Consider the following 26288-nt stretch of genomic DNA (forward strand, 5'->3'; position numbering starts at 1 on the left):
TGGTGTTTGAGAGGTTCACTGGTAACTGGTGTGTCAGCAGGCTCCTGCAGGGCACTGTTGCCTGTGGGGAGGGGTGACTCCTAAAAGGCATTCCTTTCCATACTCTCACCTCACTAAACCTGGGACCAGCTCAACCACTGTTTACCTGGTGTCATTTGTTTTTATTGTTGCAAAATCAAATTTGCCATTTTAATCACTTTTAAGTATAATTTCTAAAAATTTTGTTTTACTTTGGAATATAGATTCAAGTTGCCCTGAATATATACTCCCTATGATTTTATAATTTACTGCCATTAAACACATTCACAATGCTTCTGTAATCATCAACAGCTAATTTTTTATTATTTTTGAGAAAGGGTCTCACTCTGCCTCCCCGGCTGGCATACAGTGGCACAGTCATTGCTCACAACAGCCTCAGCCGCCCCAGGCTCAGATGATCTTCCCACTTCAGCTTCCTGAATAGCTGGGACTTACAGGCATATGCCATCACGCCTAGCTAATTTTTGTATTTTTTTGTAGAGACAGGTGTCGCCATGTTGCCCAGGCTGGTCTTGAATTCCTGGGCTCAAGCAATCTGCCTGTCTTAGCCTCCCCAAGTGCTGGGATTACAGGCATGAGCCACCATGCCCGGCTCCGTTACCACCTAATTTTGTGAATCAACTTGAAATGTACTTTTTTCAGCTTCATTCTGATCCACTGATATTTGTGAAATAAATTTGGTATAATTATTACATTTAAAATACACATTAGCGGGTCTCAGTGGCTCACACCTGTAATCCCAACACTTTGGGAGGCCGAGGCGGGAGGAGCAATTGAGACCAGCCTGGACAACAGAGTGAGATCCTGTCTCAACAAAAAATAAAATTAGCCAGGCATTGTGGCATGCACCTGTGGTCCCAGCCACTTGGGAGGCAAAGGTGGGAATATTGCTTGAGCCCAGGAGGTCCAGGCTGCAGTGAGCTGTGATCATGCCACTGGGCTCCAGCATAGGTGACTGAGTGAGAGAGACCCCGTCTCCAAAAATACACAAACCCACACACAAATATATTTATAACCATTGGTATATAAAATGGCCATTGAGTGCCTTCTCAGTGAGTTTTGCATTTCACACTTGGGGAAATCGGTGTAGTGGAGGGCAAGGGTAGAGAAGCAGAGGCTTCCTCCTCAGACTCTTTCTGGGCCTTTTAAGTACAACCTGAGCATCTTTCAATTCAACGTCATGCCTAAAGGCTGTTGCTTCTTTTTAAAATTAATCTAAAAAAGGGAGTATGTCCAGTACTGTTGCAGCCTTTTTAAAAAGTTTATGCTTTGGCATATTATAATAATAAAGCTGTATCTTCATTTTGTGTTTTGTTAAGTTTGGTCTTGTTTTGAGACAGAGTCTTGCTCTATCAGCTAGGCTGGAGTGCAGTAGCACACTCTGTGCACTGTAACCTCCACCGCCCAGGCTCGCTTAAGCAACTCCCTTGCCTCAGCCTCAGGTTGTGCCCCACCACAGCTGACTAATTTTTTGTATTTTTAATAGAGACGGGGTTTCACCATGTTAACCAGACTGATCTCAAACTCCTGGCCTCAAGTTGATCACCCACCTTGTCCTCCCAAAGTGATGGGATTACAGACGTGTGCCATCTTGCCCGGCCATTGTTTTGTATTCTTTGAAAACCTCTTAATCCTTCTGTAGCTTGCTCCACACCTGCTTTTTTGCCACATTCCTGTGGATCTGGTTGGTAGAGGCACTGCTGCACTGACTTTCTCGGTCAGCACACAGCTTCCCTAGTGCTCATGTACTGTGCTTACCTGAGCAGCTCAGTCCCTGATGAGGAAAAGCCACCAGGCTGGCTATTAAACACCAGGTGGTTCCTGCACCTCAGGGAATGTCAAACTCATGTCTGATAATATTTCCCTTCGGGAGATAATCGGAAGTGGCCTTGCCTTGCTCCTTCTGCCTTCCAGCATTTTCCTTCCCTCTCAGGAGACCTTTCCAACCCCCACCATCTGGTGTTTAATTTCTTTCACATTCACTGACTTTCTCTGTACTGGGATAAGGCTCCATCTAGAGGGAATGCTCTTTTTTTTTAAAAATCGAAGCAGAGGCCGGGCGCGGTGGCTCACGCCTGTAATCCCAGCACTTTGGGAGGCCGAGGCGGGTGGATCACAAGGTCAAGAGATCGAGACCATCCTGGTCAACATGGTGAAACCCCGTCTCTACTAAAAATACAAAAAATTAGCTGGGCATGGTGGTGCGTGCCTGTAATCCCAGCTACTCAGGAGGCTGAGGCAGGAGAATTGCCTGAACCCAGGAGGCGGAGGTTGCGGTGAGCCGAGATCGTGCCATTGCACTCCAGCCTGGGTAACGAGCGAAACTCTGTCTCAAAAAAAAAAAAAAAAAAAAAAAAATCGAAGCAGATTAGGCACGGTGGCTCATGCCTGTAATCCCAACACTTGGGAGGCTGAGGCAGGCGGATCAGGAGTTCGAGACCAGTCTTGCTAATAACATGGTGAAACCCCGTCCCTATCAAAAATACAAAAATTAGCCAGGCATGCCAGCAGGCACCTGTAATCCCAGCCACTCAGGAGGCTGAGGCAGGAGAATCTCTTGAACCTGGGAGATAGAGTTTGCAATGAGCCAAGATCATGCCGCTACACTCCAGTCTGGGAGACAGAGTGAGATTTCATCACAAAAATAAACTTGAAAGCAGTCTTGGGATGGGAAATTGAGCACTCTCAGCCAGGAAGGGCCTTCTCGCAGTCCGTGACACTTGCCTTGGCCAGGTCTTGCGCTGCCCTACCCAAGGTTTTTTCATTAGTGAGGGTGGGTTCTACTAATCTGAAGCCTCTTGAGATTTGGGTTGTATTTAATTTTTTGTTTGTTTTTTAGTAGAAACGGTTTCACTATGTTGACCAGGCTGGTCTTGAACTACTGACCTCAGATGATCATCCGCCTCAGCCTCCCAAAGTGCTGGGATTACAGGCGTGAGCCGCCTCGCCCAGCAGATTTGGGTTGTATTTAAACAGCTTTATTGCACAGCGTGGTGGCTCATGCTTGAAATTCCAGCACCTTGAAAGAGGCCAGCAGATCACTTGAGGCCAGGAGTTAAAGACCAGCCTGGCCAATATGGCAGAACGCCTTCTCTACTAAAAATTAAAAAATTAACCAGGCATGGTGGCGCATGCCTGTAATCCCAGGTACTCAGGAGGCTGAGACACAAGAATTGCTTGAACCCACGAGGCAGAGGTGGTTGTGAGTCAAGTTTGCACCCCTGCACTCCAGCCTGGGGAGCAAAGTAAGACCGAGACCCTGTCTCAAAATAATAATAAACAGATTTATTGAGATATAATTCACACACAGCACAACTCATCCACTTCAAGCATACCGTTCACTGGGTTTTAAAGTTGTGCAACCATTAATGCAGCCTAATTTTAGAACATTTTCAGCACCCTGTACTCATTATACTCATTAGCAGTCACTCCCCATCCCCTCCCTCACTCTCTTTCCCATCTCCTAGTAACCATGAATCCACTTCTGTCTGTACCTTTGCCGATTCTGGACATTTCGTTAAAATACAGTCATATGATATGTGGCCTTCACTTAGCCAACATCCTAAGGTATTTCCTCCTTTCTTCCTCCTACTTGAAAACTAGTGGGAGCACCCGCTGCACCCGCTGCCTTGTACCACCTGCACCTGCCGTCCCTCATCCTTCTGAGCTTGTCTGCCTCCAATCCAGCCTTGTTTCTGCAGCCCCTGTCCCTTCAGCTCTCCCAGCATCTCTTTCTGGTTCCCTATATTATCTGCCTCAGCCTCAATCTGGAAGGCCTGTAGACCCACATTGTCTGATACAGTTACCCACTAAGCACTGGAGCTTTTTTCATTTAAATAAAAATTGGTCCAGCACGGTGGCTCACGCTTGTAATACCAGCACTTTGGGAGGCCGAGGTGGGTTGATTACCTGAGGTTAGGAGTTCAAGACAAGCCTGGCGAACATGGTGAAACCCCGTCTCTACTAAAAATACAAACGTTAGCCCAGCGTGGTGGTGGGTGTCTGTAATCCCAGCTACTCAGGAGGCTGAGGTGGGAGAATCACTTGAACTCGGGAGGCAGAGGTAGCAGTGAGCCAACATCACGCCACTGCACTGCAGTCTGGGCAACAGAGTGAGACTCTGTCTCAAAAAATAACAAAAATGTAGTGCCTCGGTTTCACTAGCCACATTTCAAGTATTCAAGTGACTGGTGGCTGTCCTATTGGACAGTGCCAATACAGCACATTTCCATCATCAGGCAGTGGCAGGACTGTTCTAGACAGTTTGCTTTTTTTTTTTTTTTTGGAAATGGGAGTCTCTGTTGACCAGGCTGGAGTGCAGTGGCAGCATCTCGGTTCACTGCAGCCTTTGCCCTCTGGGTTCAAGCGAGTAGCCACCTGAGTAGCTGGGATTACAGGCGCCCGTCACCAGGCCCAACTAATTTTTGTATTTTTAGTAGAGACAGGGTTTCATCATTTTGGCCAGGCTGACCTCAGATGATCTGCCCACCTCAGCCTCCCAAAGTGTTGAGATTACAGATGTAAGACACTGCGCCCAGCCTACTCTGCTTTTAAGAAAACAAAACCTGGCCGGGCGCGGTGGCTCACGCCTGTAATCCCAGCACTTTGGGAGGCCGAGGCGGGTGGATCACGAGGTCAAGAGATCGAGACCATCCTGGTCAACATGGTGAAACCCCGTCTCTACTAAAAATACAAAAAATTAGCTGGGCATGGTGGTGCATGCCTGTAATCCCAGCTACTCAGGAGGCTGAGGCAGGAGAATTGCCTGAACCCAGGAGGCGGAGGTTGCGGTGAGCCGAGATCGCGCCATTGCACTCCAGCCTGGGTAACATGAGTGAAACTCCGTCTCAAAAAAAAAAAAAAAAAGAAAGAAAACAAAACAAAACCTCCATTTATTAATCAGCCACACCTACTGTGCTCATCCTCCCAGCAACTGTTAGCATAGGAAGATAGGCACAGAGAAGCTCCCAGTTCTTCTGTTCACGTGGCTAAGAAGTAAAACAGTTGCATTTTCATGCAGGCCAGCCTGACCTCATAGTCCTGTAGAACATATTCCTTTGAGCGTTCATGAAGGTGGACCCTGGGGTGCCCTGGTTTAAACTCCACCTCTGGAAAGAAGCTTCATGAAGGCAGGAGCCATACCTACCTCCTTTCTCACTGGAGACCTCACCATTCCTCACAGGCTGGCAGGTAAGTATTCAGTAGACATTTCTGTGACCATGCAACACAAATGACGGCCAAGTCCCTCAGAGCAGCTTTACAGGAGTTTTTTTCTTTTGAGACAGAGTCCCGCTCTGTCACCAGGCTGAAGTGCAGTGTCGCTATCTCTGTTCACTACAACCTCCCCCGGATTTGAGCGATTCTCCTGCCTCAGCCTCCCAAGTAGCTGGGACTACAGGCACGCACCACCTTACCCAGCTAATTTTTTTTTTTTTTAAGTAGAGACGGGGTTTCACCATGTTGGCCAGGATGGTCCCGATCTCTTGACCTCATGATCTACCCTCCTCGGCCTCCCAAAGTGCTGGGATTACAGGCATGAGCCACCACACACAGCTTTTTACAGGAATTCTCATACAACTTCCAAGACAGCTCACCGGGAGCCCTGCCACTTGGAGTTGATGCCAGCACCTGTTTCAATAGCAGAGCCCTGTGTTTTTAGAGGTTCCCCCTTGGCAGTCAGGGAAGACCCCAGGGTAGGGGAGCCTGCCTACCTGTGGCCCTTCAGCCCCAAGAGTGCCACCATTCTGCTCTTCCCTAGATTGGGATGTGCCTGGAGCCCAAAACACATAGCAATGACTTGTTTTCAAAATCAGGTGAGGGTTTGAGTTTTTTTTTTTTTTTTTTTTTTTGAGAAGGAATTTTGCTCTGTCACCCAGGCTGGAGTGCAGTGGCATGATTTCAGCTCCCTGCAACCTCCGCCTCCTGGGTTCAAGCTATTCTCCTACCTCAGCCTCCTGAGTAGCCAGGACTACAGGCATACGCTTAGTTCTTTTATAAAAAAGGAAAACATTTAGGTGGTTCTTTAAAAGGCTCAGGGGCCAGGCATGGAGGCTCATGCCTGTTATCCTAGCACTTTGAGAGGCTGAGATGGGTCAATAACCTGAGGTCAGGAGTTCGAGACCAGACTGGACAACATGGCGAAACACCTGAGGGCAGGAGTTGGAGACTGGCATGGTCAACATGGCAAAACCCTGTCTACTAAAAATACAAAAATTAGCTGGGCGTGGTGGCACATGCCTGTAATCCCAGCTGCTAGGAGAGGCTGAGGCAGGAGGATCCTTTGAACCTGGGAAGTGGAGGTTGCAGTGAGCTGAGATCATACCACTGCACTCCATCCTGATCAACAGAGCAAGACGTGGTCTAAAAATAAGTAAATAAAGACTTGGAGTATGTTGGTGAAATCTTGTTTTAAGGATTCCCTAATACTATAATACCAGCTCTACCATCAATAGCCCTGTGACCTTGGACAAATTATTTGATTCTCAGCCCCAAATCGTTTATCTGTTAAATGGAAACAGACGCACCTGCCCAGATGAGAGATTGTCTAAAAAACTAGCCAAAGAGGCTTGGTGTGGTGGCTCATGCCTGTAATCCCAGCACTTTGGGAGGCCAAGAGGGGAGGACTGCTTGAACTCAGGTGTTCAAAACCGGCCTGGGCAACATAGCGAGACTCTGTCTCTGCAAAAATAATAAATTCACAAATAGTCAAGCTACTGCCCCTGGCAAGCACTCATTAAAGTTGCTAGTAACAGTAAGCCAGGCGCAGTGGCTCACGCCTGTAATTCCAGCACTTTAAAGCTGAGATGGGTGGATCACGAGGTCAGGAGTTCGAGACCAGCCTGGCCAAGATGGTGAAACCCTGTCTCTACTAAAAATACAAAAATTAGCTGGGCGCAGTGGCAGGCGCCTGTAATCCCATCTATTCAGGAGGCTGAGGCAGAAGAATTGCTTGAACCCGGGAGGCAGAAGTTTCTGTGAGCCAAGATTGTGCCACAGCACTGTAGCCTAGGTGACAGAGCGAGACTCTTATCTCAAAAAACAAAACAAAAAAAAGTCATAGTGAGGCAATGCCCTGACGCATAGCCCATTGATAGCAGGAGGGGTCATATGCTTCCAGTATTTTTCTTATAAACACAACAAATAAGTACATAATTTTTGTTAATGAAAAAGATGTTTTGATCATGCTGAGTGTGGTGGCTCAGATTATGCCTATAATTCCAGCACTTTGGGAGGCCAAGGGAGGAGGACTACTTGAACCTAGGAGTTTGAGACCAGCCTGGGCAACAGAGATCTGTCTCTACAAAAAAAAATTTTTTTTTTTTTTTTTTTGAGACGGAGTTTCACTCTTGTTACCCAGGCTGGAGTGCAATGGCAATGGCGCAATCTCGGCTCACCCCAACCTCCGCCTCCTGGGTTCAGGCAATTCTCCTGCCTCAGCCTCCTGAGTAGCTGGGATTACAGGCACGCACCACCATGCCCAGCTAATTTTTTGTATTTTTAGTAGAGACGGGGTTTCACCATGTTGACCAGGATGGTCTCGATCTCTTGACCTCGTGATCTACCCACCTCGGCCTCCCAAAGTGCTGGGATTACAGGCTTGAGCCACCGTGCCCGGCCACAAAAAATTTTTAAAAATCAGTCAGGTGGCTGGGCACAGTGGCTCACGCCTGTAATCCCAGCACTTTGGGAGGCCGAGGCAGACGGATCACCTGAGGTTGGGAGTTCGAGACCAGCTTGACCAACATGGAGAAACCCCATCTCTACTAAAAATACAAAAATTAGCTGGATGTGGTGGCACGTGCCTGTAATCCTAGCTACTCAGGAGACTGAGGCAGGAGAATCGCTTGAACCCGGGAGGCAGAGGTTGCGGTGAGCCAAGATCGCACCAAGATCGCAGCCTGGGCAACAAGAGCAAATCCCCATCTCAAAAAAAAAAAAAAAACAAGACAAGTGGCATTTGGCTTCAATGTCAAGGCGAGAACAGGGAGTCGGAGGGGTACATGGTCCCAATGAATGAATCAGTAAAACATTCATGGTCTCTTGAGACCAGATCCCAACCACTTGATTGGTTGGTAAACAGAATCAAGGTCTGAGCATGTGTGAGTCTCCACTTTTTTTTTTTTGAGACAGAGTTTCACTCTTGTTGCCCAGGCTGGACTGCAATGGCATGATCTTGGCTCACCACAACGTCCATTCTGGGTTCAAGTGATTCTCCTGCCTCAACCTCCCGAGTAGCTGGGATTACAGGCATGTACACCATGCCTGGCTAATTTTGTATTTTTAGTAGAGACAGAGTTTCTACGTGTTGGTCAGGCTGGTCTCGAACTCCCAATCTCAAGTGATTCAACTGCCTCGGCCTCCCAAAGTGCTGGGATTACAGGCGTGAGCCACCTCACCCAGCCTTCCACTTGTTCTTCTTCTTTTTTTTTTTTTATACAGAGTTTCACTCTCATCACCCAGGCTGGAGTACAATGGCATGATCTTGGCTCGATTCTCGTGTCTCTGCCTCCCATGTAGCTGAGACTACAGGCACCTGTCACCATGCCTGGCTAATTTTTTGTATTTTCCATGGAGATGAGGTTTCATCATGTTGGCCAGGCTGATCTCGAACTCTTGAGTTCAGGTGATCCACCTGTCTCAGCCTCCCAAAATGCTGGGATTATAGGCCACTGCATCCAGCTGAGCATCCACGCTTGAAGAGAAGCAGGAAATGCGGATTTTTGTGTAAAATATTCTAGATAACAAATGTTGCCAACCAACTCAGGAATAATCTTCACATGTCAGATTGTGACTCTTTCTTCAGGCCAAACTTTATTTCTACTTTTGATTATAAAACAGGGATCTAAAATGTGAGGTGTGCAGCTGGTACCTGGCACAGCAGGCAGGCACCTTGGTGAGACCCCTGAATTTCCTGTCTCACCACCTTATGCGGTTAAATGGCCCTGAAAAGACCATTTCATTTTGTGACTCTTCCCCACACCTTCCAGGGGGTTTTTGTCCATTGGCCATTGGTGAGCAAGTCTTGACTCTTTACCCTCTCCTTAATACATTTCTTCTGCCCACCCAGGCTACAGCTTTGGATAATTCCCAGTGACTTTGCTATGTGTTGGATAAAGATCACAATGGATTCCTGAAAACTACTGTTCTGTTCTCCACTTCCTCCATTTCCTTTGTCCTCTCCTTTCTGGGACTGTCTAATGGTTAAGAATGGGACTCCTGGCCAGGCGTGGTGGCTCACACCTGTAATCCCAGTACTTTGGGAAGCCGAGGCAGGTGATCACCTGAGGTCAGGAGTTCAAGACCAGCCTGGCCAGCATGTTGAAACCCCATATCTACTAAAATACAGAAAAAAAAAAAAAAGCCGGGTGTGGTGGTGCGCACCTGTAATCCCAGCTACTCAGGAGGCTGAGACACAAAAATCACTTGAACCCAGGAGGCAGAGGTTGCAGTGAGCCGAGATTGTGTCACTGCATTCCAGCCTGGCGACAGAGCGAGAAAATAAACAGACTCCTACAGGCTCACGGCTTCTGGTCCCAGCTGTCTGGGACCAGCAGATGGCAGTGTAGTCTTGGGAAGGTCACCTTACCTCTCCATGCCTCGTTTCCTTATCTGTAAACCGGAAGAAATGCTTAACTCAGAAAATGTTAGGATTCTTCTGTTGGTCTCCTCTTACCTTGCCAGGCGCCATGCAGTTAATTACTAGTACTACAAAGACAAACCATAGCCCTTCGTGCATTGGAGCATGCCCTTAACCTAACCACAGTAGCTGATTTCTGGAAAATGTACTCAGAAATGAAATTTCTGAGGCTGGGCATGGTGGTTCACACCTGTAATCCCAGCATTTTGGGATACTGAGGGCAGATTACTTAAGGCCAGGAGTTCGAGACCAGCCTTGCCAACATGGTGAAACCCCATCTCTATTAAAAATGCAAAAATTCGTCAGGTGTGGTAGTGCTCACCTGTAATTCCAGCTACTCTGGAGGCTGAGGCAGGAGAATTGCTTGAACCCAGAAGGTGGAGGTTGCAGTGAGCTGAGATCTCACCACTGCACTCCAGCCTGCCTGGGCAACGAGTAAAAAACTCCATCTTACAAAAGAATAAAAAAAAGAAAAAGGAAATTTTCGAAGGAAACATAAGGTACTCTGCTACCTAGAACAAGCAAGTATGGCATATTCCCATCACTAAAGCCAGATGAGCAAAGAGCTGCCTCAGGGAAAGGCCACCTTGATCCCGTCAAGTTTTCAAGTTTTGGTCATTTGAGTTCCCCAGGAAAGCGGAAGACTGTGCTCCCCGACTCCGTTGGGGTGTAGGCACAGGCTGCCCTTCCTCCATTCCTTCTGCCAGAGACTTGATGTGAACAGTGTCTGGGCCCTGCAGTGGGGAGAACCTGCTGGCCCTTCACACCTTCCCTGTGGGCCCAGCTTCCCTCACACTGCAGCTCAGCATCAACCCAGGTCTCCCTGAGAGAAGACCCCAGCCAGCTCTCCCTTTCCCAGGCTTAGGAGCACTCCTGTGGGGAGTCCAAGTGGCCTTGCCTAGCCACCTGTCCCACAGCCTGCCCACACCCGCTCTGCCTCTGCTGAGCCTGGGGCCTAGAGCCCTCAGCAGGGTATTTGCCCTCTGACCCAAATTGAGGTCCAGGAAGCAGGTCATGTCTGCTTGTGCTGTTTCCCCAGCAGGGTGCAGGCTGGGGCAGATCCCCTGTACCTGCAGCAGTTGCCCTGAATTGCCCAGTGAAGCTGTCTTTCCTCCCTGTCTTTCCTCCCTGTCTTTCCCTTCACCAATATTTGACATATTTATTGAGGGGGCACAGTGTACTGGCCCTTGCTCTGGGAATATGGTCAGTGGTGAAGGAGACAAAGTCCTGTCCTGCATTAGGACCCAGCCATATGAACTCATTTGAGTCAGGAGTAAAGACATTCAGCAAACAACCTCACAAATATAAAATTATAGAGTCGGGGCGCGGTGGCTCATGCCTGTAATCCCAGTACTTTGGGAGGCCGAGGCCAGTGGATCACTTGAGCACAGGAGTTCGAGAGCAGCGGTCAACATGGCGAAACCCCATCTCTACTAAAAATATAAAAATTTGCTGCGCGTGGTGGCACGCACCTGTAATCCCAGCTGCTTGCGGGGGCTGAGGCGGAAGGGTGGCTTGAGCCCAGGAGGTCGAGGCCTCAGTGAGCCTAGACTGTGCCACTGCACTCCAGCCTGGGTGACAAAAATGAGACCCTGTCTCAAAGTAAAACTATAGAGATGAGTATTGCATCGGAAAATAGTGTAATTCAATGAGAGAATATTGATTCATCCTAATTATGATTTATGAGGCAGAGTGTGGATGTGGGGAGCAGAGAAGGAATTAGGAGGTGCAAAGGCCCTGGGGCAAACGGGTAGGCAGGTCCTCAAAAAGTTGAACCTAACAATTACCAGAATGTAACAGTTACCATATTACCCAGCACTTCCGCTCCAAGTATATACCTAAGAGAAATGAAAACATGTCCCCATAAAACCTTGTACGTGGCCGGGCGCGGTGGCTCATGCCTGTAATCCCAGCACTTTGGGAGGCTGAGGCGGGGGGGATCACAAGGTCAAGAGATTGAGACCATCCTGGCCAACATGGTGAAACCCTGTCTCTACTAAAAATACAAAAATTAGCAGGGCATGGTGACGTGAGCCTGTAGTCCCAGCTACTCGGGAGGCTGAGGCAGAAGAATCGCTTGAACTCATGAGGCGGAGGTTGCAGTGAGCTGAGATTGTGCCACTGCACTCCAGCCTGGTGACAAAGTGAAACTCCATCTCAAAAAAACAGAACAAAACAAACAACAACAAAAAGCTTGTATGTGAGGCTGGGCGAGGTGGCTCATGCTTGTAAACCCAGCACTTTGGGAGGCCGAGGCAGGAGGATCACCTGAGGTCAGGAGTTCAAGACCAGCCTGACCAACATGGTGAAACCCTGTCTCTACTAAAAATACAAAAATTAGCCGGGCATAGTGAGGGGCACCTATAATCCCAGCTATTCGGTAGGCTGAAATGCCAACTACTCGGGGCTGAGGCAAGAAAATCCGGGAGGCAGAAGTTGCAGTGAGCCGAGATCACACCATTACACTCAAGCCTGGGCAACAGAGTGAGAGTCCATCTCAAAAAAAAAAAAAAATCCTTGTACGTGAATTTTTTATTTTTTTGTGACAAGGTCTCATGCTGTCATCCAGGCTGGAGTGTAGTGTTGTGATGGTGGCTCACTGCAGTTTGACCTCCCAGGCTCAAGTGATTCTCCTGCCTCAGTCTCCTGAGCAGCTGTGACCACAGCTGCGTACCACCACACCCAGCTAATTTTTTTTGTATTTTTTGTAGAGACAGGGTCTCACTAGTCTCACTATGTTTCCCAGGCTTGTCTGCAACTCCTGGGCTCAAGCAATCTGCCTGCTTCAGCCTCCCAGTGTGTGGGATTACAGGCGTAGGTCACTGTGCCTGGCCCAACTTGTACATGAATTTTTATAGATCATTAATTCATAATAGCCAAAAATGAAACAACCCAACTGCCCATCAACTGATGAACCAACAAAATGGGATATATCTAGAAAATAAGTATTAACCAACCGCAAAAAGTAATGTAAAGTTCTTTTTTTTTTTTTTTTTTTTTTTTTTTATGATGGAGTTTCATCTCGTTGGCCAGGCAGGAGTGCAGTGTTGAGATCTCAGCTCACCACACCCTCCGCCTCCTAGGTTCAAGCGATTCCTCTACTTCAGCCTCCCGAGTATCTGGGATTGTAGGCATGCACCACCATGCCTAGCTAATTTTTTGTGTTTTTAGTAGTGACGGGGTTTCTCCATGTTGGTCAGGCTGGTCTTGAACTCCCAACCTTAGTTGATCAACTCGCCTTGGCCTCCCAAAGTGCTGGGATTACAGGTATGAGCCACCACGCCCAGCCTGAAGTTTTGGTATGGTTGAAAACATAGATGAATCTTGAAAACATTATGCTAAGTTTAAAAAGCCAGTCACAGATGACCACATATTGTATGATTCCATTCCTGTGAAGGGTCCACAACAGACAGGTCCATAGACACTGGGTGGCTTAAACATCGGAAATTTGTTTTCTCACAGTTCTGGAGGCTAAGTCCAAGATCAAGGAGTTGGCAGAGTTGGTTTCATTCTGAGGCCTTACTCCTGGGCTTGTAGATAGCAGTATTCTCCTTATGTCTTCACGTGCTCTGCTTCTATGTGAGTGTGTCCTTTTTAAAAATTTATTGTGGCCGGGCGCGGTGGCTCAAGCCTGTAATCCCAGCACTTCGGGACGCCGAGGCGGGTGGATCACGAGGTCAAGAGATCGAGACCATCCCGGTCAACATGGTGAAACCCCATCTCTACTAAAAATACAAAAAATCAGCTGGGCATGGTGGCGCGTGTCTGTAGTCCCAGCTACTCAGGAGGCTGAGGCAGGAGAATTGCCTGAACCCAGGAGGCGGAGGTTGCGGTGAGCCGAGATCGCGCCATTGCACTCCAGCCTGGGTAACATGAATGAAACTCCGTCTCAAAAAAAAAAAAAATAAATAAAAATTAAAAAATAAAATAAAATAAAAATTTATTGTGGCTGGGCGCAGTGGCTCATGCCTGTAATCCCAACACTTTTGGAGGCCGAGGTGGGCAGATCATGAGGTCAAGAGATTGAGACCATTCTGGCCAACATGGTGAAACCCCGTCTCTACTAAAAATACAAAAACTAGCTGGGCATGGTGTCGCATGCCTGCAGTCCCAGCTGCTCAGGAGGCTGAGGCAGGAGAATCGCTTGAACCCGGGAGGTGGAGGTGGCAGTGAGCCAAGATCGCGCCACTGCACTCTAGCCTAGACGACAGAGCAGACTCTACCTTAAAAAAATTTTTTTTCATGGGCAGGCATGGTGGCTCACACCTGTAATCCAAGCACTTTGGGAGACCAAGGCAGGTGGGTCACCTGAGGTCAAGAGTTCGAAACCAGCCTGACAAACATGGTGAAACCCTGTCTCTACTATATATAAAAAATTAGCCAGACGTAGTGGATGCCTGTGATCCCAGTTACTTGAGAGACTGAGGCAGGAGAATCGCTTGAACCCGGAGGTGGAGGCAGCAGTGAGCTGAGATTGTGCCATTGAACTCCAGCCTGGGCAACGAGCAAAACTCCATCTCAAAAATAAAATAACGTAATTTTTTAAAATAAAAATTTATCATTTATTTGTTTTTGAGACAGGATCTTTCTCTGTTGCTCAGGCTGGATTACAGTGGCGCAGTCACGACTCACTACAACCTCCACCTCCAGGAGTTCAAGACCAGCCTGGGCAACATGGTGAAACCCATCTCTACAAAAAATTAGCCAGATGCGGTGATGCACACCTGTGGTCTCAGCTACCCAGGAGACTGAGGTGGGAGGATCCCTTGAGCCTAGAAGGTAGAGGTTGCCGTTCTCTTAGACTGTACCACTGCACTTACCACTGTACCCACCAGCCTGGGTGACAGATTGAGACCCTGTTTCAAAAAAATGTGGGGCGACACCTGTCTTACTGGATGAGATACCATATGACTTCATTTTACCTCAATTACCCCTTTAAAGACCCTTCTCCAAATACAATCACATTTTGAGATTTTGAGAGTTAGGACTTAAACATACGCGTTTGGTTGGAGGGACATGATTCAGCCATACCAACATGGGGAATGGAGTGGTGTAGCTGCCGATGGCTATGTGTCTCCTTTCTGGGTGATTCAAATGTTCTGGAATTAATGTGCATCTTTGTGAATATACTAAAAAACCACTGAATTGCCCAGCCAGAAAGGATGAACTTTGCCCTGAGGCAGGAAGAAGGCTGGAATGCAGAGAGAGAAGCCAGTCGGGATGAGCTGGCCTGCTTGGCAGGGGTGAGGGTGGGGGGCATACCACATAAGACGTTGCCCTTCTCCACACTACCTGGTGTTAAAGCTCATTATGGGGACCCTTTCAAACTGGGGTTGGGATTGGAATTGAGACCCGTAATTGAAATTTCAAGGGCTGGGCTCTGGCCCTGGCGGGCATCCGACATAGAGCAAGATAGCCTGGGGCAGCACATACGGGCTGTCCTAAGTCCTTGTCAACGCATTAGTCATTGAGTTCTCATCACAGTCCAGTGGTGAGATCCAGCCGGGCTGAGCGCTCACCCGGCTTCTCCAGACCTTCAGGTCCACCCTCGCCCTGCTTCTCCCGAGCACCTCTGGCCCCTGGCCTGTCCAGTGCTGGAGCTGGCCCCTTGGCGAGGCTCCTGGGAGGCCCGTGCTGCCATGGCAGTCAGGGCCAGTGTCGGAGGTTTGGAACGGATGCGCAACGGGGTGCCCAGGTGGCAAGATGCCTCTGTGCTCAGGGAAGCCACCTCCCAGCTCGCGGGTGGGTGCAGCACAGGCCTGCGTGACCTTGCTGCTGACATTCCTCAGAGGCCACGTGGCCCCAACTGGCAGGGACAGCTGCAGACAGGGGCTGAACCAGCTTTGTTCCCAGGGTGGCGCCTGCTCTCCCTCCAGGCCCCGCTCCGGCTTCCACCCCATACTGCTTTTGTTCCTGGGTTCAGGGGGCAGCCGGCACTGTGAGTCCTGCGCCATGAGTGCCTAGAGGCACAGAGCCACCAGGGGTCACCCCACGTGGGGCACAGGGCTTGGGGAGGATGGGGCAGGACCAGACCAAGCAGCAGATTGAGAAGGGGCTCCAGCTGTACCAGTCCAACCAGACAGAGAAGGCACTGGAGGTGTGGATGAAGGTGCTGGAGAAGAGCTCGGACCTCATGGGGCGCTTCCGCGTGCTGGGCTGCCTGGTCACGGCCCACTCGGAGATGGGCCGCTACAAGGAGATGCTGAAGGTGGGTGTACCTGATCCAGAGGCGTGTGAGGGTCAGGCTGGGGCTCCATTCCTCCCGGGCTCCCCAGTCCCCTCTTGGCCTCCTCAGGCTCCTGTGTGTCCCACATGCTGGCCGCTGGGGCCCAAGGCTCTGAATCTACCTACATCTAAGGCCCTGGGTGTTAGATACTGAGTCTCGGCATCAGATTCAGGCCTGTGGCCTTGAACTGCAGCCCAAGACTCTGAGACTGAGGTTTTCCGGCCTCAGGGTCCAGGGTTCGTGGGTCTCAAGCCCAGTGTAGATTTCAGCCTTCCTGCCTGGTGTTCTGTATCTGAGCCTGGTGGGGGTGTGGACTCGACGGTTGAGGCTGGGGGTAGGTGGGTGGTGGAGACTCCAGATCTGAGGCTTGGGGTAGAAGGTGAAGGCTACGTGCCTGAGCTTGGGAGGTGAGGCCGGGATGTGGGGAAGATAGCTGAGGCTGGCGGGTGGAAGCTCTGGGTCTGAAGCTTTGGACGATGCTGCTTTGGGTGTGATGCTGCTTTGGGTGTGAGGCTGGGGGGTGGGGGCGGAGCCTCCGGTCCAAGGCTCAGAGTCCAGGCTGAGCGCCACCTGCCCACCGCGTGGTGCGCAGTTCGCTGTGGTCCAGATCGACACGGCCCGGGAGCTGGAGGATGCCGACTTCCTCCTGGAGAGCTACCTGAACCTGGCGCGCAGCAACGAGAAGCTGTGCGAGTTTCACAAGACTATCTCCTACTGCAAGACCTGCCTCGGGCTGCCTGGCACCAGGGCAGGTGCCCAGCTCGGAGGCCAGGTCAGCCTGAGCATGGGCAATGCCTTCCTGGGCCTCAGCGTCTTCCAGAAGGCCCTGGAGAGCTTCGAGAAGGCCCTGCGCTACGCCCACAACAACGACGACGCCATGCTGGAGTGCCGCGTGTGCTGCAGCCTGGGAAGCTTCTATGCCCAGGTCAAGGTGGGCCTGTGCCCCGGGGGGACGGCGGCGGAGGGCTTTGGGGGTCCCCTCTCATGAGGCACACACCCTGTGGCACTACCTCATCCAGCCTTCCTTTTAGGGAGGGATGAAGCCAGTGAGAATCAGAGAGGGGCAAGGCTCATCCAGGAAGGTAACAACTTGGCCAGGAAACCAGCAAGGGCAGAGCCAGGATTCAAACCTTAATCTGTCTGACTTCCTGGAGGAATCATGGGAGCCTCCTGTGTGAGGACAGGCCAGCAGCCTCCCCTGCATGCTGTGTGGTCTTGGGCAAGCCACCTCTCCTCTCTGAACCTTGCGAAAGATATCTGTAAAATAAAGGACAACAGGACTCACCTTACAGTGGGGTTGTATGGATTCAGCTACCAAATATTTACTGAGCATCTACTATATCCCAAGACTGTTGGCCCAGTCTTGGGCCAACAGTGAGAAAAACAGCCAAGTCCCCGTCCTCATGAGGGTTGCATTCTAGTTAGGGAAGAAAGACAATCAACATAGTCAGGAAGTCGAGTGGCTAGGAGAAAGCAAAGCAGGGCAAGGGGCTGGCAGCACAGGGCATGGGGGCATCATAATTTAACATGGTGGTCGGAGGGCCTCACGGAGGTGATGTTTGATGGCTTAAAGATGAGAAGTTGTGTCATGCAGAAATCTGGTGAGAGAACATTCTAGGCAAAAATGAGGGAACCCCTAAAGCCAAGCTGGACCCTGGGGGAGCACACCTGGAATGTTCCAGGAAGGACAGAGCCCAGCATGGCCGCCAGGTGTATCTCAGGTAGAGAGGTGAGAGGAGGAAGAACAGCTATGAAGGAACTGACAGGGTCAGTGACTGGAGGTTCTGACCCTCGGTATTTTTTTTTTTTGAGACAGAGTCTCGCTGTGTCGCCAGGCGCCAGGCTGGAGTACAGTGGCTCGATCTCGGCTCACTGCAACCTCCCCGCCTCCCGGGTTCAATCAATTCTCCCGCCTCAGCCTCCCGAGTAGCTGGGACTACAGGCGTGTACCACCACGCCCAGATAATTTTTATATTTTAGTAGAGACAGGGTTTCATTATGTTGGCCAGGATGGTCTCGAGCTCTTGACCTCGTGATCTGCCCGCCTCAGCTTCCCAAAGTGCTGGGATTACAGGCATGAGCCACCGTGCAGGGCGACCCTGGGTATTTTTGTGGGGGGGCAGGGGCAGAGCTTTGCTCCTGTCACCCAGGTTGGAGTGCAGTGACACATCTCGGCTCACTGTAACCTCTGCCTCCTGGGTTCAAACGATTATCCTGCCTCAGCCTCCCGAATAGCTGGGATTACAGGTGCCCGCCACCACACCCAGCTAATTTTTATATTTTTAGTAGAAACACCATGGTGGCCAGGCTGATCTGAAACGCCTGACCTCAGCTGATCTACCTGCCTTGGCCTCCCAAAGTGCTGGGATTATAGTCATGAGCCGCCGTGCCCGGACTTACTTTTTTTTTTTTTTTTTGAGACAGGGTCTTGCTCTGTCACCCAGTCTGGAGTGCAGTGGCTCAATCACAGGTCACTGTAACCTAGAACTCATGTATTCAATCGATTCTCCCTCCTCAGCCTCCTCAGTAGCTGGGACTGCAGGCACATTCTTCCACGTCGGGCTACTTTTTAAATTTTTTGTAGAGACAGCGGTCTTGCAATGTTGCCCAGGCTGATACTGAACTCCTGACCTCATGCAATTCTCCCAACTCAGCTTCCCCAAGTGCTGGGATGACAGGCATGAACCATTGCACCTCATCTCCATTTTCTATTTTTAGGTATTTTTTAAATTAAATTTATTTTTTTAACCTGTAAAACATTTATATGGCTTCAAATTTTATTTTTTATTTTTTATTTTATTTATTTATTTATTTATTTTTTGAGACGGAGTTTCACTCGTTACCCAGGCTGGAGTGCAATGGCGCGATCTCGGCTCACCGCAACCTCCGCCTCCTGGGTTCAGGCAATTCTCCTGCCTCAGCCTCCTGAGTAGCTGGGATTACAGGCACGCACCACCATGCCCAGCTAATGTTTTGTATTTTTAGTAGAGACGGGGTTTCACCATGTTGACCAGGATGGTCTCGATCTCTTGACCTTGTGATCCACCTGCCTCGGCCTCCCAAAGTGCTGGGATTACAGGCTTGAGCCACCGTGCCCGGCTGCTTCAAATTTTAAAATATATAATAAGGCATATAAGGGAAAGGTTTTTATTGAGGTTATTGACAGTTCTCTTTTGGTCATGCAGTTTCTCTGCTTATTAAATATTAAATGAAAGATCAAATAGATTTACCTTGAAAAAGAACAGTGAAATGGAGCTTTAGCTGAAGGGAAATGAGGTCAAGAGAAGATGGGTTAGTTTTCTTTTTTCTTTCCTTTTTTTTTTTTTTTGTGAGACAGGGTCTGCCTCTGTCACCCAGGCTCAGCTCACTGTCCTCCATTGCTGTGCTCAAGTGATCCTCCCACCTCAGCCTCTCGAGTAGCTGGGACTACAGGCGTGCACCACCATGCACAGCTAACTTTATCTCTGTAGAGACAGGGTCTCACTATGTTGCCAGGCTGATCTCCAGCGCCCGAGCTCAAGTGATCCTCCTGTCTCAGCCTCCCAAAGTGCTGGGATTCCAGGCGTGAGCCACCATACCTGGCCCAGTTTTTCTTTATTAAATGAGATGAGAAATGCCAGATGTGTTTGCACATGGATGGGAACGATTCAGTGGAAAGAGAGAACTTGATGATGCAGAGACTGCTTGTGGAGGGGGGCTGGCATTTGATGCGAACAGGAGCCATCCTCCACAGTGACGGGAAAAGCAAGCGTGGGAGCAGAGGTGCGGAGGTGGGAGATCTGGTGGAGACAGGAGGGGAAGGAGCTTCTCCCTGATTTTCTTCCTTTCCCTCATGGAGTGATGAGGTGAGGTCATCAGCTGACTGTGGCCAGGTAGAAAAGGCATTTGGAAGCTTGAGGAGAAAGTATGAGCAGAGTTGCATCGCCTCGCTGTCTGTCTGATGTTCTTTTGAGCCTGTTGTGCTGCCAATCTGCTGCTGAGCTTCAGTGAACACCTGCTTCCGGGTGCCAGCGGGCAAGCTCCAGTGGAGGGATCTGGTGTCTCCCCATCCCTGTGCGTCTCTGAAGCTGAGGAGCCCAGTTGGCATTGGGAGAAAAGAGAAGCCAACTGTATTTTCTTGCCTTTTTATCCATTCACTCAACAAATATTTCTTGTGTGTCTACCAAGTGCTAAGAACTGTGCTAGGCTCTTGGGATGCGTCACAAACCAGATGAAAATCCGTGCATCCATGGAGCGCACACCTTTGCACTGGCTGTTCCCTCTACCTGGGTTCCCTCTTTTTTTATTTTTTTTTTCAGATGGAGTATCGCCTGTCCCCCAGGCTGTAGTGCAATGGAGCGATCTCAGCTCACTGCAACCTCCGCCTCCTGGGTTCAAGCAATTCTTCTGCCTCAGCCTCCTGAGTAGCTGGGACTACATGTGTCTGCCACCATGCCCGGCTAATTTTTTGTATCTTTAGTAGAGACGGGGTTTCACCACATTGGCCAGGATGGTCTCGAACTCCTGACCTTGTGATCCACCCACCTCTGCCTCCCCAAGTGCTGGGATTACAGGCGTGAGCCACCGCGCCTGGCCGGCCTGGGTCACTCTTGTTCAGGACGCCACAGTGAATGAACAGACAATAGGGCCCCCCTGCTCCTACCTGCTGTTAGAGAAGCCTGGCCCATGATCTATTGACTTGGGGCAGCCTCTGCCACTCAGTGTGCCTCCTTCCATCCCACGTCCCCTGCAGGACTATGAGAAAGCCCTGTTCTTCCCCTGCAAGGCCGCAGAGCTCGTCAACGACTATGGCAAAGGCTGGAGCCTGAAGTACCGGGCCATGAGCCAGTACCACATGGCCGTGGCCTATCGCCTGCTGGGCCACCTGGGCAGTGCCATGGAGTGTTGTGAGGTGCGGCAGTGGGCAAGGGGGCAGTGGGGGGTGAGGCAGTGTGGGCCAGGGGCTGGGGCCTAGGACAGCAGGGCCTCCTTCTTCCAAGTCAACCCCTGGGGGCTCTCCAGGGCTTGCCCCTGGCCCAGCCTCTCTACACCTGAGCCCCTGATTGAAACATTTGCCCCCAACCTCATCCCAAACCCCACTCCCTTCCAGTCCATCTGCAGGGGAGGGGGCTTCCCTCTGTCTCCAACACCCAATATGGGGTACTTTGAAGAGCAGAGAGGGGAGAGAGCCAGCCTCTGGAGTCCCACGGCCTGGGTTCACATCCCAGCTTTGTCACTTACTGGTTGACCTCAGTCAAGTCGCTTTTTGAGTCTCACTTTCCACCCACCTCGCTGAGTGCTGTGACTTCAGCGGTTCAGTGTGTGAGGCCTCAGCACCATGATCGATGCGGTAGGCTCTGAGGATGTTGGTCCCCTGGGCTGTGTCTTTAGAGGGGCCCGCTGAGGGGGGCAGAGTGGTGGTGGCTGAAGAGCAGGCCTGAGCCGCTGGCCTTGGCTACAGGAGTCCATGAAGATCGCGCTGCAGCACGGGGACCGGCCACTGCAAGCGCTCTGCCTACTCTGCTTCGCTGACATCCATCGGAGCCGTGGGGACCTGGAGGTCAGGCCCGGGATGCAGGGGCTGGAGGTGCGGGGGGCAGTGGTACAGGCCTGCTGCAGCCTGATTCCATCCCCCACCTGGCCCTGCAGACGGCCTTTCCCAGGTACGACTCCGCCATGAGCATCATGACCGAAATCGGAAACCGCCTAGGGCAGGTGCAGGCGCTGCTGGGTGTGGCCAAGTGCTGGGTGGCCAGGAAGGCGCTGGACAAGGTGAGGTCGGGCCTTTCCCACAGCCTGCAGCCCTCCCAGCGCTCCGCACTCGGGGCCAGTAGGTTAGCTGACTCTTTTACCCACTTCGTCTGACGTCAGCCTCACCCTGATCCCATGAGGCCAGAACACTCCTGGTCATTTTCCAGGCTCAGAGAAGGCCCATCTCTTGCCCTGGGACCCACTGCTAGTAAAGGGCTGGAGCTGGGATCGGAACCCAGACTGCTGGGTAAACTGAGGCAGGAGGTTCCTTGCCCACACAGCCATGGTGACTGTGCCCCAGTCTCTTCCTGCTGCCATGTCGCCTCCCCAGGTCCGCCCCCTCCCCCGTGCTTCCCTGTGAGGAAGGCCTCTGTCACAGGGCCCTGCCCGCAGCCCTGGCCTGTGCTCACCTTTCAGGCTCTGGACGCCATCGAGAGAGCCCAGGATCTGGCTGAGGAGGTGGGGAACAAGGTCAGAGTTGATGCTGGGTCCTGGGTCTGGGGTCAAGGGCCCAAGTGGGGGACTTGGGTCTGGGGAAGGGTCTTCCTGAGCCTGCTTACGCCATGAGCTCTTCCTGATCCTGGGAGCTGCCTGCAGCCATCCCAGACCCTGGCTCTTTCTCTGCCACACAGAGAGCACTTCTGAGGGCAGGGCAGGAGTTTCATAGCTTGGAGGATAGAGAATTCCTCAGAGGCTTCCCGACATTGATCAAAACTCCTAACAGTGGGCTGGGCACGGTGGCTCACACCTATAATCCCAACACTCTCTACAAAAAAAAAAAAAAAATTTTTTTTTGAGATGGAGTTTTGCTGTTGCCGCCCAGGCTGTAGTGCAATAGTGCAATCCAGGCTCACTGCCACCGCCGCCTCCCGGGTTCAAGTGATTCTCCTGCCTCAGCCTCCTGAGTAGCTGGGATTACAGGTGCCTGCTACCATGCCTGGCTAATTTTTGTATTTTTAGTAGAGATGGGGTTTCACCATGTTGGCCAGGCTGGTCTCGAACTCCTGCCCTCAGGTGATTCAGTCACCTCAGCCTCCCAAAGTGCTGAGATTACAAGCGTGAGCCACCACATCTGGCCTCTACCAAAAAGTTTTAAAAATTAAGGCCGGGCGCGGTGGCTCAAGCCTGTAATCCCAGCACTTTGGGAGGCCGAGGCGGGTGGATCACGAGGTCAAGAGATCGAGACCATCCTGGTCAACATGGTGAAACCCCGTCTCTACTAAAAATACAAAAAATTAGCTGGGCATGGTGGCGTGTGCCTGTAATCCCAGCTGCTCAGGAGGCTGAGGCAGGAGAATTGCCTGAACCCAGGAGGCGGAGGTTGCGGTGAGCCGAGATCGCACCATTGCACTCCAGCCTGGGTAACATGAGTGAAACTCCGTCTCAAAAAAAAAAAAAAAAAAAAATTAGCTGGGCGTGGTGGCACACACTTGTCATCCCAGCCGCTCAGGAGGCTGAGGTGGGAGGATGGCTTGAGCCCAGGAGGTCGAGGCTGCAGTGAGCTGTGATTCCTCCATTGCACTCCAGCCTGGATGACAGAGTGAGACCCTGTCTCAAAACAAAAACTCCTAACAGTGGCCTCCCCTTCCTGAGCACTGAGCACACACAGGCTCCTTACAGGTATTGGGTCTAGTCCTCACTCTCTCCCTGCAGGATGGGTACAGCAAGCCCCACTTTACAGATGAGGAAAAGTAAGGCTCAGAGGGGCATCCAAAGTCCCATACCTGCTAACTTGTCTGTTTTAACTACAAAGCCCATGTTCCAAATTTAATAATGGTATCTAGTGCTTGCTTTGGCAGCCCATGTTCTGAAACTGGAACGATACAGAGAAGATTAGCATGGGCTGGGTGCAGTGGCTCACACCTGCAGTCCCAGCACTTTGGGAGGCCAAGGTGGGCAGATCACCTGAGGTCAGGAGTTTGAGCCCAGGCTGGCCAACATGGTGAAACCCCATCTCTACTAAAAATACAAAAATTAGCCATATGTGGTGGTGCACGCATGTAATCCCAGCTACTTGGGAGGCTGAGGCAGGAGAATGACTTGAACCTGGGAAGCTGAGGTTGCAGTGAGCTGAGATCCCACCATTGCACTCTAGCCTGGGTAACAGAGCAAGACTCCATCTAAAAAAATAAAAAAATAAAAATGAATCATAGTAATCTTCTCCAAACCTTAAAATCTTGAAAACAGGTTCACCATTTCTCAAAGGCTTCCAGATGTGCATTTCTTTTTTTGTTTTTGTTTTTTGTTTTTTAAACATGGGGTTTCACCATGTTTGCCAGGCTGGTCTCGAACTCCTAACCTCAAGTGATCTGCCCACCTTGGCCTCCCAAAATGCTGGGATTACAGACATGGGCCACCATGCCCAGCCCAGATGTGCATTTCTATGGGCTCCTGTACAAAGGCCAACTAAAATGCCAAAAAGATTTGCTTTTGGTTGCATTATAGCTACTCTGGTTTACCTGGGTATCAGGCTGATCTGAAATGCTGATGAGCTGTTGTATGTATATTTAATTAATAAAAAAAGGAAAGCAAATTAATCTTTTTTTTTTTTTTTTTTTATTGGTTTTTTTTTTTTTTTTTTGCTATGGAGTTTCACATTTGAGGCCCAGGCTGGAATGCAATGGCATAATCTCGCCTCACTGCAACCTCTGCCTCTTGGGTTCAAGCGATTCTCCTGCCTCAGCCTCCACAGGCGCTCATCATCACCCCCGACTAATTTTTGTATTTTTAGTCGAGATGGGGTGTCATCATGTTGGCCAGACTGGTCTCGAACTCCTGACCTCAGGTGGTCTGCCCACCTGGGCCTCCCAAAGTGCTGGGATTTTAGGTGTGAGCCGTGGAGCCTCGCCGCAAATTATTATGGAGTCAGTGCACCAGGTTTGGTCATAAAATCTGTCAAAAACATGGGGTCCCCAGGCAGCTGTGGGGGTGAAGACCTGTGATCTCACTCACCCCCTCATTCTGCATGAAAGTAAGCGAGGGCCAGAGAGGGCAAGAACATTTTTCTGAGGGCCATCTGCAAGACAGGGAAGTGGCTGGGGCTGGGGTCTGCCTGCACTGACTTGGCTCTCGTCCCCCGCCGCCGCCCTCCATTCCTGCGGGCCCCAGCTGAGCCAGCTCAAGCTGCACTGCCTGAGCGAGAGCATCTACCGCAGCAAAGGGCTGCAGCGGGAACTGCGGGCGCACGTGGTGCGGTTCCATGAGTGCGTGGAGGAGACGGAGCTCTACTGCGGCCTGTGCGGCGAGTCCATAGGCGAGAAGAACAGCCGGCTGCAAGCCCTGCCCTGCTCCCACATCTTCCACCTGAGGTGCGGCCTCCTGCGGGGTGGACAGGGGGTCCGGGGCTCTTTGAGGCACTCTAGGGCCCACGTGGCCTAATCACAGCAATAATATTAATACCAAACACTTACTTTGGCCGGGCGCCGTGGCTCACGTCTATCATCCCAGCACTTTGGGAGGCCGAGGTAGGCGGATCACTTGAGCCCAGAAGTTTGAGACCAGCCTGGCCAACATGGTGAAACCCTGTTTCTACTAAAAATACAAAAATTAGCAGGGCGCGGTGGTGGGAGCCTGTAATCCCAGCTACTCGGGAGGCTGAGGCAGGAGAATCCATTGAACCTGGGAGGCGAAGGTTGCAGTGAGCTGAGGTGGCGCCACTGCCCTCCAGCCTGTACTCTTCTCTCAAAAAACAAACAACAGGCTGGGGGTGGTGGCTCACACCTGTAATCCCAGCACTTTGGGAGGCCTAGGCAGGAGGATCAGGAGGTCACAGTGCCCAGACTGATTTAATTTAATTTATTTATTTTTGTGACTGTCATAAAACAGCGCTTCCTGGCCGGGCGCGGTGGCTCTCGCCTGTAATCCCAGCACTTTGGGATGCTGAGGTGGGAGGATCACTTGAGCCCAGGAGTTTGAGACCAGCCTGGCCAACAAGCGAAACCCTGTCTCTATTAAAACACACACCCACACCCCCCAGCACTTCCTGGATATTGACTCATTGCATCCTCCCAGCAGCCCATCTAAAAGTGGCCATTCTTATGATAATCCCCAAAGAGAAATCAGAAAGGCCCCTCAAAGGCCCTTAGGTCAGACACCCAGGGCCAGACCTGCCCTGGGTTTGGCTCCATCCCACCCTCTCAACTCCCAGCCCATGCTCTGCTCCTGGAAGTCGCCGGGGCAGAGGAACAGAGGGGCAAGCTGGGTGCAGTGGGAGCTTGGGGGAACCGATCCCTTCCCTTTCATTGCTGCTGAACAGCCACCAGGATTCGTCCCAGCCCCTGCAGAGGGCAGGGGAGGAAGGAAGACAGGGCCCAGGGCCTGGAGGGAAGGACAGGCCTCAGGAGAGCGGACAGGGCCCTTTGCCTCCTCAGGTGCCTGCAGAACAACGGGACCCGGAGCTGCCCCAACTGCCGCCGCTCATCCATGAAGCCTGGCTTTGTGTGACTCCCAGCAGTGGGCATGGGCTTCCTCCTCGACGCTCCTGCATTTTCTCCACTGCCTGCTGGAGGCCCATTTACTCCCTTGTGGCAGTTGCCAGCGCGTCCTCACCATAGCCAGGGCCTGGGGCCTGCCCACGGCTGCTCCCCTGGGCCCAGCTCCCCTCCCTGCCTCTTTGTACTTTGCTCTTTATAGAAAAATAAACTGTTTGTACCAGGT

At 51.0% G+C, this 26288-nt stretch overlaps 2 protein-coding genes and 1 long non-coding RNA gene across 5 annotated transcripts in view; 2 read left to right on the forward strand and 1 right to left on the reverse strand.

Moving 5' to 3' along the window:
* Positions 1 to 5264, forward strand: part of CELF1 (CUGBP Elav-like family member 1) — a 104608-nt gene extending 99344 nt beyond the window's left edge. The window contains exon 14 of the mRNA XM_032282207.1: positions 5060 to 5264. The gene's annotated coding sequence lies outside the window, so the exon portion shown is untranslated. The remainder of the gene's footprint in view (positions 1 to 5059) is intronic.
* On the reverse strand, positions 1369 to 18131 carry LOC116554329. Its single transcript, XR_004270167.1, has 2 exons — positions 18071 to 18131; positions 1369 to 1418 (listed from the first exon to the last, which is right to left on the reverse strand). It is a non-coding gene; the product is annotated as an uncharacterized LOC116554329 (long non-coding RNA).
* RAPSN (receptor associated protein of the synapse) lies at positions 14504 to 26288 on the forward strand. Of its 3 annotated transcripts, XM_032282256.1 has the most exons (8): positions 14506 to 15884; positions 16495 to 16833; positions 20635 to 20793; positions 21343 to 21441; positions 21531 to 21653; positions 22050 to 22103; positions 24741 to 24940; positions 26003 to 26287. In XM_032282256.1, the coding sequence occupies exons 1-8, from the start codon at positions 15693 to 15695 to the stop codon at positions 26073 to 26075; spliced, it is 1239 nt and encodes a 412-aa protein (XP_032138147.1). In that variant the 5' UTR covers positions 14506 to 15692; the 3' UTR covers positions 26076 to 26287. The 3 variants fall into 3 exon arrangements, with proteins under 3 accessions (XP_032138148.1, XP_032138149.1, XP_032138147.1); XM_032282257.1 differs by lacking the exon at positions 24741 to 24940 and having other exon boundaries at positions 14504 to 15884; positions 26003 to 26288; XM_032282258.1 differs by lacking the exons at positions 21343 to 21441; positions 21531 to 21653 and having other exon boundaries at positions 14504 to 15884; positions 26003 to 26288.

The sequence above is a fragment of the Sapajus apella genome, unplaced genomic scaffold (genome assembly GCF_009761245.1).
Source record: "Sapajus apella isolate SASKATOON/1434 unplaced genomic scaffold, GSC_monkey_1.0 scaffold14, whole genome shotgun sequence".
In the NCBI taxonomy this organism is placed as follows: Eukaryota; Metazoa; Chordata; class Mammalia; order Primates; family Cebidae; genus Sapajus; species Sapajus apella.

Bases quoted from the DNA above. Each gene is read 5' to 3' on its own strand.
- RAPSN (XM_032282256.1), top strand. From the start codon at position 15,693: ATGGGGCAGGACCAGACCAAGCAGCAGATTGAGAAGGGGCTCCAGCTG. The intron at 16,834-20,634 runs GTGGGCCTGTGC...CGTCCCCTGCAG, and splicing joins GCTTCTATGCCCAGGTCAAG to GACTATGAGAAAGCCCTGTT. The intron at 24,941-26,002 runs GTGCGGCCTCCT...TTGCCTCCTCAG, and splicing joins TCCCACATCTTCCACCTGAG to GTGCCTGCAGAACAACGGGA.